We start from the raw sequence: 12,068 nt of genomic DNA on the forward strand, positions 1-12,068 counted from the left end.
GAATTAAGTGTATGCTGAAAGAGCCATTTCAAGCCAGGAGAGAAATTATACTTTCTTCTAGAACAATACTCAGGTAGTGGGCTAATTGAAGGGAGGAAGTAATTATGTTCACATCACATTGACTCTGGAGATAGCCTGCCTAGATTGGAATCCTGGATCTTAGCTCTATGACCTTAGGCAAGTTACTTAATCTATCTGTGTCTCAATGTTCTTATCTATAAAATAAAAATAACAATACTGTTTACCTCACAGAATGTTTGTGAAGGCTAATTGAATTAAATATTGAAAAGTATTCAGCTCATAATAAGCACTATATAAATGTTAAATAGTAGTGGCTGTAATAGTAGTAGTAACAAAATATCCTTGGTACTTGTCTTAATTGGATTTTTAGATGGCTTATCATGTGCTAAGCTATAATCAAATTAATTCCATTCTTAATATTATTCAGCCATAAGAAAGAATGAAATTCTGCCATTTGTAGCAACGTGGATGGACCTAGAGAATATTATGCTTAGTGAATTAAGTCAGACAGAGAGAAACAAATACTGTATGATATCACTTATAAGTGGAATCTAAAAAATAAAATGAATGTATATAGCAAAACAGAAGCAACTCAGATATAACATTAAGGGAGTTACAGTAGTGGTCATCTTATTTGAATTTTGACTGTTTTCTTTATAATTTTTTGTTCTTTAAAATTTTTCTAGGATTTTTAAGTATGATCTTAATTTCAGAGTAAAAGTTACTTTAACAACAATTTCATTGGTTCAACCTGGATATTTATTCATTTCCAGTGGTATATTTGAAAAGTAGTGGATATTGTACTATGTGTTTATAATTGAAACTGAAATATTAATCTGTAACCGTGACATATCTATGTTTCTTTAAAAGAAATGCATAAAATCTTGACATTGAAAAAATTAATAATTTGTGATTAATTTGACAGTTTGATTATTTTTCTTTTCCCCAACTTACATATTATATTTATTTAGAAAGGTCTGTTGAAACTTTAAAATCTTTTAAAGTCTTTAGAACAAAAATATTTATATTCCCATATTAGCAAATAGAGAATCATTGTAATATAAGGTCTCAAGAAATAATTTTTTTAATTACAATTTCAAGGTTGGCAAGGCTCTTATATTACCAATTTCAACCTATTCATTATACAGATGAGTAATCTAAATTGATGAAGGTTTGGCTACTTGCCCAAAGTCATGTCATAGATCTTCAATGAAGATGTAAAACTCGAACACATTCTTCCTTTCTTCTTCCCTCTCACCTTTCCTCCCTTTCATCCTTCCTTCCTCCCCCCTTAGCATTTCTTCAATGTCTACTTCCTCCCAAGCAAACCTGAAATTTTTACATTAAAACATTATTTCAAGACTAAAGAATATAAAATGATATTTAAGAAAGCTGTCAAGAAATTTTTTTAATTTATGCATAGTTCATTCTTGTGAAGAAAAGGTATGGTATAAGAAGCTGAATAGGCAGAGATAGACCTAGTGCTTGTTAAGTGTGTGCTAAAGCTCTTGAGTAAATATTTTCCTTCCACTTTGCACAAAAAATCTTTAACGTGGGAATGATAAGGGGAAAATACTTAAAGTAACTGAAGCTCATGATAGGCACTTTTAATGAGTTTGAATTTCCAAGTCCAAATGAAGGATATATCCCAGGGGGATAAATGCATTTCCTGAGGTGGTATATGAGTTTCTATAGATAATATGTACAAAACATGAAAAAGAGGGCTATTATATAGTTGGAGATTGGCATATTCAAAATTAGAAAAGGAAATTTATTCTGACAGAGCAATGAATTTGATTTTATTCTCTGGTAAAATTATGGAATGGATTATTAATCAGATGTGTTGTAGATGGTAAAAAAAAAAGTAAGCAGTTCATTTTCTTTTTTGATGGCATTAGCTATTCATAAAATGAATATCTGATTATTCATATATTTTGAGTTCAATAATGCCTTTTACAAAACACTTAAAAACTATATAGAGGAGCTTCCCTGGTGGCGCAGTGGTTGAAAGCCCGCCTGCCGATGCAGGGGACACGGGTTCGTGCCCCGGTCCGGGAGGATCCCACGTGCCGCGGAGCGGCTGGGCCCGTGAGCCGTGGCCGCTGAGCCTGCGCGTCCGGAGCCTGTGCTCCGCAACGGGAGAGGCCACAACAGTGAGAGGGCCGCGTACCGCAAAAAAAAAAAACAACCCAAAAACTATATAGAGGATTTCCCTGGTGGTGCAAGGGGTAAGAATCCGCCTGCCAATGCAGGAGACACGGGTTCAAGCCCTGTTCCGGGAAGACCCCACATGCCGTGGAGCAAGCCCGTGTGCCACAACTACTAAGCCTGCGCACCACAGCTACTGAGCCCGCGTGCCACAACTACTGAAGCCCGCAAGCCTAGAGCGTGTGCTCTGCAACAAGAGAAGCCACCACAATGAGAAGACTGTGCACTGCAACAAAGAGTAGCCCCCGCTCGCCACAACTAGAGAAAGCCCATGCATAGCCATGAAGACCCAACGCGGCCAAAAAGTAAATTAATTAAATTAAAAAACAAAACTATATAGAGCTACTTGGTAGATGACAGTATAGTAAAGAATACTCATAGGTGATTAAAAAACATATCTAGGGTATTAACTAATGAGCTGTTTTCAAAGGGGGTAGAACTTTAGAGACAAGTTTCAATACTTTGAGCATTCGCATATATTGTTCATCAATATTTTACTAGTAATATGATTGAAGAATTAAAGGCCTGCTTCTCAAACTTCCAAATGATGCAGAGCTAGCAGAAAAAGTTGATATAATGGTTGATAGTAAAGATTCAAAATATTTCAGATAGATGTGAAGGTCAAAAGAAACAAAGAATGAAATTGATGAAAGACAATTACAAGATCCAACATCTTGCTTCAAAATCAACTACATAGGATTTCTGAGGACTTCTGGATTGATAGTATTTTATTTTAAAATATTTTGAAAATTTATTTAATCCTAAGTTTAAGTCAATGGTAATTCATCTAGTAAAAATGATTCAGACTCCAATGTAATTTTAAAAACTGTATTATTCATATCATCTGAGGAAACATTGATGAATTGGATTATGTTCACAGGCAAATGACCAGTATTTTGAGGTATATGGAAATCATATCTTGAGAAGAGTGAGTGAATAAACAAATTATTTTTTATTTTAAAATAATATTTCCAAGTAAGGAATAAAATAGCATTCGACAGGTATTTTAAGAATAGTCATAGAACAGATCGATTTAGATTTATAATGTGATGTATTGATAACAAAGCTAACACACTTAATAGAGGATACAGAGAAGCATATATCAATCATAATAACACCAAGCGTTTGTATTAATTCGAATATTGCAAATATAAATTGTTCATCTTAGCAACTGGGCTTGTTATAATATTAAATAATATAATGTTTGTGGAGCATGTAACATGACACTAGGTATATCGTAAACATTAAATAAATGTATAACTATTGGTGTTATTAACATAATGTCCTTAACATTATGTTCAAGCATAAACTAGATAATTATTTGTTAGATATGATCATTTATTTCAAATTAAATTTAGAGTAAATGTGTTTCAACTTCTCTGAGTGTAAGCTTCTAAGAGTCAATGATCATGACTTGAAAGAATGTAAATATTTCCTTTCAAGGAAAATGTTACAACTGTGTAATTAGAATAGTTTTGAAAAACAATGATCTATATCCCAGGTTTAGTGCTAATTCTTATCACAATTCAAATAATCACTTTTACATTAAACACTTGACATATAATAATATTTTGTAATACATTAAGCATACTATAGTAGACTCAATTACCTTAGCTAGTGGCAAATAACATAAACATAAATATATTGATAAGCCAAGAAGTTGATTTTAATTATTGAAGTAATCATTCATGAAGATATAAATTTTTTATCACTGCTACAAAATTTAGCAAATTTTTATATTGCCATTTTATTTTTACTCTGTAAAATTCCCTCTCCGTCAGGTATGCTGAGAAATAGAGAGGTAATTTATAAGAATTGGGTAATGAATATCTAGTGAATGTTCTCTCTTCTTTCATTCATATATGAAGCAAGTATTTATTAATCATGAATCTATGCCAGACAAATGTGCTTGATACAGGAACATGTCAATTTTTTTAAAAAGTGACAGTCCCTGCCTTCACAGAGCTTGTGGTCTAGTAGAAAAATTCATTGTTCAAAAATCATACAAATACTGTAAAATTGCAACTCTCATACTGTTAGAGAAGTGAGGGATACAGGCTTCTGATAGTGTAAACAACAAGAATTATTATTCCAGTCAAAAGAGCCATGGATAGCTTTCCTGAGGAAGTGATAATTGAGCTGATTTATGAATATGAATAAAAGTTTACTTGAAGAAGTTTCAGGAGGGTCAATTCGGACAGTATAATCAGCATGTATGAAGATCGTGCATTGGGAAGAAGTGCTGGAAAGAAAAATGGTCCAGTAGGAATATGTCGAGGTAGGTGGAAGATAGTGTATCCAGAGATGTATGGGCTTTGTTAAAGATTTTAATCTTTTTCCTAAAAGCAGTGCAAATCCACTGAAAACCTTCACATTGTGGCCGGGACAGGATCAGATGTGCTCAACAGAAAGAATACTTTGGCTGCAATAGGGTGGTTAGAGATGAGAAAAGGTAGATTTCAGGTAGACTCGTAAGGAGCCCTGGAAAGCAATGATGAGAGCTGAAAATAGTAGAGAAGTGAATGAATATTAGGATTCACAGTAGGTAGAATCAGAAGTGACAGACAGGATAGGGGAATAAGACTGAGAAAAATAATGAGATCACCGAGATTTAAGACTTACATAAAAAGATTTTCATTGAAGCAGAAAATATTGGAAGAGGACTGGTTTGAGTTGAATGCCTCTAGAACGATCTTAGCCATATTAAATTTGAGCTGTTTTTGAGACATCCAATAGAAATATCAATTATGTAATTGCATAAATCAGTATATACTCCAGAGCTCATCTCTGTATCTAGAAATGTAAATTTTGTAAATCATGTGTATAGATGGGAGTCAATGGAGGTAATGATATGAATGGGATTGCCTAGGCAGAGGATCTCAAATGAAAAAAGGGTGTAGGTCCAAGTCCAGAGGATTGCCGACATGAGCTTGAAAAGGAACTGAGAGAGAGGCTTATATCATGACGTGACATTCAAGGAAAATAATGTTTATGGTGGAGGGGCCCATCATCACTGTCAAATTTTGTCAAGAAGCCTAAACAGATGAGCACTAAATTATATCCATTTGATTCAATAGTGTAAACATTAAGAAGCGCTGTGTCCATTGAGTAGTCGAGCACTCAATAGTATGAATACAAAAGAGTCTTCCAGAGTGACTGTGAGGTGTGGAAATAGAGGCAAATCTTTAGAGAAAATTGACTATGAAAAAGTGAGAGAGAAAGAGTAGCAAGTGGGAGTCAGAAGTCATAGAGAGTAGAAGGAAAAGTTTCTCTCTTTTTTTATTTTAACGAGAAAGAGTTAAAGAACCTTTTCATGGGAAATCAACAATTGGTAGGATGATGTTGAATACTTAAGCGATGGGAGTTTAAGCATCTGAAATGGAGGGAATTTGTTGATAAGTTTACTGATGGAGGGTTGGCATTAGAAAGGAAGACATCTCCTCTATCGCAAATCAAAGTTAAATAGAATAAGCCGGATGTGGGATATAGGTTGAGAAGTAGAAATAAGTGTGAATTTTAATTCAGTATCTTCTGTTTCTCTATAAAATAGCAGTGACTGTCATCTTCTGAGAATTAGGGGAAGTGAGAAGATTAAATGTTTTATGAGGCTAATGGTTTGAAAAGTCGTTGTTGAAACTGAACAAGTGAGTTGACATACACATACACACATGCATGCATACATACAGAAGTAAATAGACTAATAATAGAAGGAAAGAAAGAGAAAGAGAGAGAAAGAAAGAAAAAGAAAAGAAAAAGAAAGAAAGAAAGGAAGAAAGGAAGAAAGGAAAGAAAGAAAAGAAAGAAAGGGGGAGGTAGGAAGAAAGATACATGTGATTGATCATTTCTGGTTACTTAGACATATTCAAAAAGTTTTAGGACCATCTTTCTGAATCAGTGGTTCTTGCCTTTTTTTTTCCGCGACAGTACAGCTTCTCTAATACAAGTAAGGACTATCACATACTCATATCAAGCATGGTGGTCTGCTATATCACTGATTCTGAAGGCTGGATTGAGGTACTTCCTTAGGAAGGTGTATACAAATCTCAGAGATAGGAAAATGTGTGTGTATAAGTATGTGTCATGTGTGTATGCAAATTCATTTGTGCCGTTTGAAAAAGCCCATTATATGATTCTAGTATCCTCTCCACAGGGAGACTGGCAATTTCTTCTTGAGAACAGAATAGCCAAGTGTTGAAAGTGGACCAGAATTGAGGAAGTTCTCCATAGAACTAGGACAAGCAATTACTATATTTAATAAATATTTTAGCACATACAAAATAATCAGTTCACTTTTCCAAAAGAAAACAATACAAACAACAGCACATCTTCCTTAGATATTTTTCTTTATTACATTATAGAAATTCACTTTGTGATACATACAAATATCTATTATTAAAATCAGTATAGTGACTGTTCTAATTCATAACCATTAAATGTAAAACATTTATCTATTAGCAAAATATTTATGAACATTTACAAATATTCAATCAACATGTCAGCAAATCTCTCCTTAAGTGGAATTTTATGACTTTAGTTGAGTCATAAAATGCTTTGGGTCCCTTAGTGCATCAATTCGTAAATTACTGATCCACAGTACTTTAATATCCTGAAAAAAGAAATGTACTTTCTGAAAGCCTAATTGAATCTTGAGGAGTTGTTTATTCACCATTAAGATTGAGATAAATGAGTCAGCTCACAATAGTCATACTAAAGACAGTTATATTCATTTCACAAATAGATAAACTGAAGCTCAGAAAAGGTAGGACTAGAGAGCTAAGGATCCAGGTTAGATTTTCCTTCTGAAAAGACCCATAGCTTAGTAACTAAGCTATGCTAAATAAATATATGAGCTTGAAAGCAATAACTATTTCTCTGAAAGTTCATTTCCATATAGAGTTATTAAGTTTAATATCTCTCAGTTAATAATCCTAAACTCATAATTCTTATGTTAATATAGCCTTGTTGCAGTGTAAATAGTACAATTAAGAAAAGCAAAATTTCAGACTCTTTTAAAGTAAAAAGTCTCCTAAAACCAGTTATCCTAATTGCTTACAATATGAGTCATTTGGAAAATGAATGATTTCTTGCAGAATGGTAAAGTGATTATGAGCGCTGGCTTTGGAGTAGGAAAAACATTGCTTTAATATCTGGCTTCTAAACTTATGAACTGTGAGAACTGAATGAGTTACTTAAACTCTTGAAGTTTCAGTTTCTTCATCTATGAAATGGAGAGGAAAACATGTAATTCATAACTCATTGTAAGGATTAAATGAAAAAGTTATTTAAATACTTAGCACTGTATGGATGGGCTGATACACACACACACACACACACACACACACACACACAATGCTTAACTTTAGCTAGACTATTTTTTGCAGCTGTTATTACTTCAGAGACTAGATGTATGGGAATTGGTTTAGCATTCCACTAGGCATGTTACTTTTCATGTCTTTTTTTTTTTTTTCTCCAAAGGCATTAAAACCAGTTTCTATATTCTTTCATCAAACTATTAAAAAAAAATAATGAAAATGTTCAACAATTTACTATTGTTTATATTTGTCTGAAAGGAGCTTCCCACAGCTTTAGTCACAGCCACAGATAATTATTTCAAATAAGATGCATCTTTTAGATATTTAAATATGTTTTCACATCATAGAATTTAAATGTGAAGTCATTTGTTATGTGCTGTCACTGCAATTCTGCCATGTGCCTTATATAAGTAAAATAGCATGTGCTCTGTGTGGTTTTGAGTGCTAACACTGAGAATCTGAGACACATACTGAGAACAATGGTTATTGCTCCAAGAAGAATTATCTGTTTCCTTAATCTTTAATTGTTCATTAAAATGTTTCTGAGGTTTAAAAAACAAAATTTTGGTAGAAACCCCTGGTGTATGATGTTATAACTTAGTTCTATATTTAGAACCCAGTAATATAAATTTTGATGCAGAGAAATCTAAACCAAGGGTGAAATTCCACGTTGAGTTTTTTTTTTAAATAACTTACATGTTAAGATCATGTTGAATGTCTTGGGAACATTTTCTTTAGAATAAGTTTTACCTTTGCTACTGTGTTAATGATGGCTTTGATAAAGTGACCCAAGGAAAAAAGACAACTTCCTTCAGGCATTATCTGTGTCTGAAATATTCTTCACTGATTTCACATGCACTGATAATATGAACAAGGTAATTTGTCTAACTCTTGTGGGCCAAGATTTGCAGTAGGAAATGAAAAATTCACATATAGGTCTTCTCTAAGAAGTCTCTTCAGTGTTTTTCAGTTTTTATAAAAAGGCTTAAGATGTTGCCTGAGGCATCTATTTTTTCTCCTCAAGGCAAGCTAAAGTGCCACAAATCAAGTTGTTTTTCATACTGTTAATGTATTCCTGTCTCTTTCAATTTCTCAGAGGGCCGACATAGGGATTTCTGCTTTGACTATCACCCCAGACCGTGAGAATGTGGTGGACTTTACAACACGTTACATGGACTACTCAGTGGGAGTCCTACTTCGAAGGGCTGAAAAGACAGTGGATATGTTTGCCTGTCTTGCACCATTTGATCTCTCACTATGGGCTTGCATTGCTGGCACAGTTCTTCTGGTTGGTCTACTGGTCTACCTCTTGAATTGGCTTAATCCCCCAAGATTACAAATGGGATCAATGACTTCTACCACTCTCTACAACTCCATGTGGTTTGTGTATGGATCCTTTGTGCAGCAAGGTAAGGGAAAAAAATAGATTTCAGTACAAAAAAGGAATGTGATGTTTCATATGCCATGCATTCAGTTAAGAACGTTCTGAGTCTTGACATCAATAAGTATTCTAAAGGTCTTTACAGCAATGCTAAGAAAAGAACATTTCCTGCTCTTTCCTAGTGGATCTCAAACAGCAGATTTTCAGCAAAAATTGGTACAGTACCTTTTGATGTAAGTTCAGTTTTATCAACAAAGCCAAAGATGAATGTCAGAGGTAAGGTTCACAAGAAACTCAAGAGGAGATTTTCCTTCCCAGGCTCTGATTCTGAGAAATAGCCTTTCTATTTCTCAGAAAAATACTTACTGAGATTTATGAAAATACTTACTACCAGAGCAGATATTGCTTAATTATTTATGTGTATAAGAGATGTTAAGACTTGCTGTTTGGTGAGAGACATTGTTTCATGTATTAAAAATATTCATCGGCAGTGAAAAGACTTTAAGATTCTGATAAGAAATTTATGCTTTATCTTTCACTTTAATATATAATTTTTACCAATTAACTTATAATTTCATTATATTCTAAACAATGTCTTTGTTGTGTTGTTCAATATTCAATCTTCCTACTCTTTAAACTTATCTAGGTAATTACTTGATGCTTATTGCTTCAGAATAGAACAATATTTATCGAGCCCCTTATTTGAGACTACTGCCATCATAGAAAATGAAATAATAAAATACTTAGGGAATTGATAGTTTCTTGCAAACTTGTCATATGTATTGAAGAGAAAACATAGGTGTCACCATGGAGACACATGATGATTTTGCCTTAATATTTACAACTCTCCATAACATCTTACTTTTTGTATACACTTGCTATTGGATCTTCCATTACTAAATTTCATTCTTTCTATTCTCATTTAACTAATCATAAGGTTTGTCTAGACTTTTCATCTCTACTTTCTCACATAAAGTTTATCCCGTAAACCTCTGTAAGCATGCTTTTTCCCACTACCTTTCTTTATCTGTGTATCTATCACAGATATTGTTGGTCCATTCATTAATCACGAATCTAGTAGATATTGAATCCATGCTATTTATTTAAGTAGAACTTTGCTAGGCACTGAGTATACAGTTGGGAGCAAGAAAGTCGTTGCCATCATTGAGCTACAAGTCTCGTGGGATGCAAACATGTAAAATCCACGTGTGATAGAGACTGTTATGAGCTCACGGTGGTGGGGAGGGTGAATATATCTTAACGTGGCAAAGAAGGCCTTTTGAATTAGTACTGTATAAACAGAGACAGAATTAACTATGCAAAGAGCTTATAGAAGAAGAGGATGGGGGTAAAGGATACATAGATGGTAGGATAGAATTTCAGACCAAGAAGTGAGAGAGAAATCAGAATAGACTATGCAGGATGGAGCTGTTAAAGATGAGGCTGAAGATATATTTGTTATTATCAGGGGTTTGAATTTGATCTTCAGGGAAATTATCAGCAATTTAAAGGTATTAAACAGGGAAATGCATGTTTAAAATTTCACTATAATCAGAAACATTGTGATTATAGTATGGAGAAAATTGAAAGAGAGCAATGTGGGAAGGGAAACAAATGATCAGAGTATTATTATAACTAAATAAAGAGTTAATGTGGCTTGCACAAAAGTAAGATGATACTGGAAATCAAGAGAAGGGTATTGATGAATTGGAATCTATAGAACCTGATACATTCTATAGTGGTATGGGGATTGGTACTGAAGGAGAAAAAGGAGGTGAAATTTTATCCTAGGTTTCTGGATTGGGAAATTATGTGTATTGGTTGTCGATGTCATTTTCTGGGGGAAAAAAAATCAAGAAGAGCAGGTGTGATGCGGAAGATGATACATTCATTTTGGTACATTTGAGTTGAGGTATCTGTGAAATATCCAGGGGTGTATTTCTAATGCTTGTCAGTGGTTTGAGATATTTGTCAGAAGCACAGAAGAGACATCTGGGCTAAATATACACTGAGGAGATCTTGGCATGTGGGAGATAATTGAAGCCATGGAAGTGAGTAAGATCACCGAGAGTAGTTGTTCTCAGCTGCATACTCCTGACTGAGGACGACTGACTCAGAGAGGGCCTAGGACAGAGCCCTAAGGAAAGGAATGGGAAGAGGAGATCTCAGTGATAACTGATAAGGAGTGACAAGACAGATGGAAGTACCGTGTGTACCATCTAGCGGTATACATACCAAGTAAAGACAATATTTGAATATGGAAGATTGGTTGACAGTGTTAAACATTTCAAAGAATCAAGTAAAATTAATACTTGAAAGGTGTTCATTGCATTTAGCAATAACCTTGTTATTGGTAGTATTCCAGTGACTAGAGCTGCATGATAAGTTCCTCTAAAACCTATCAGTTTTGTGGGTCACAAGTTTGGACAGGACCTGGTGTGGATGGCTTGTCTCTGCTCAGTGATGTCTGAAGCCTCAGCTAGACAGCCCGAAGTCTGGAGGCTGAACTCACCTGAAGGCTTGTTCATTTCATTCACACGTCTGGTAGTTAACGCTGGCAGAGAGCTGGTGACCTCAGTTTTCCTCTACGGCCTTTCTCCGTAGGATACTTTGGCTTTCTCACACCATGACGATTGATTTCTCTATAGAGCATGTCCCCCAAATAGGGGAAAGAGTCAGTGAAACAGAAGAATTTTGTAGTCCAGGTTGGGGATCCCAAACTTGTACGATGGTGTGAGCTTCTTTTGCAGGAAACCCTCTGGATGTGCCACCTCATGGCTTTGTCATGAGAATTAAAATGGTTTTAAAATGTGAAGTTCTTAGATACAGTAACTTATATAAGCAGCACATAAGTGTTTACTCAATAAATAAAAAACAAATTAGTCTCAGCTCTGGATGGTTAGGCACACGAGAAAAGGATAGCAAGGCAGATTATTTTAGATTATTAGCAAGATGGTGGTTGAAATAGTAGATTCTAGGGTACGTGGAGCAATAAAAAATAGAAAGACCAATAATCAGAGTGTCATAGAGAGTAAGGCTGGAAAGTAATAGAGTAGTAGTGTGAGAGAGTAGAGTTCTTGATGAGGCCAAAGAACAACTGTAGAAATATCAGTGAGAGAGAGTTCAAAGTTTGTATTGACAAAATG

At 34.5% G+C, this 12,068-nt stretch overlaps 1 protein-coding gene across 3 annotated transcripts in view; it reads left to right on the top strand.

Moving 5' to 3' along the window:
* GRID2 (glutamate ionotropic receptor delta type subunit 2) overlaps nt 1–12,068 on the top strand; it is a 1,382,159-nt gene that overhangs the window by 1,072,586 nt on the left and 297,505 nt on the right. For all 3 annotated transcript variants that reach the window (XM_067035515.1, XM_067035516.1, XM_059066448.2), the window contains exon 11: nt 8,638–8,950. In XM_067035515.1, the coding sequence (XP_066891616.1) occupies nt 8,638–8,950 (313 nt within the window). The remainder of the gene's footprint in view (nt 1–8,637; nt 8,951–12,068) is intronic.

Source organism: Kogia breviceps, chromosome 6, assembly GCF_026419965.1.
Source record: "Kogia breviceps isolate mKogBre1 chromosome 6, mKogBre1 haplotype 1, whole genome shotgun sequence".
Taxonomy (NCBI): domain Eukaryota; kingdom Metazoa; phylum Chordata; class Mammalia; order Artiodactyla; family Physeteridae; genus Kogia; species Kogia breviceps.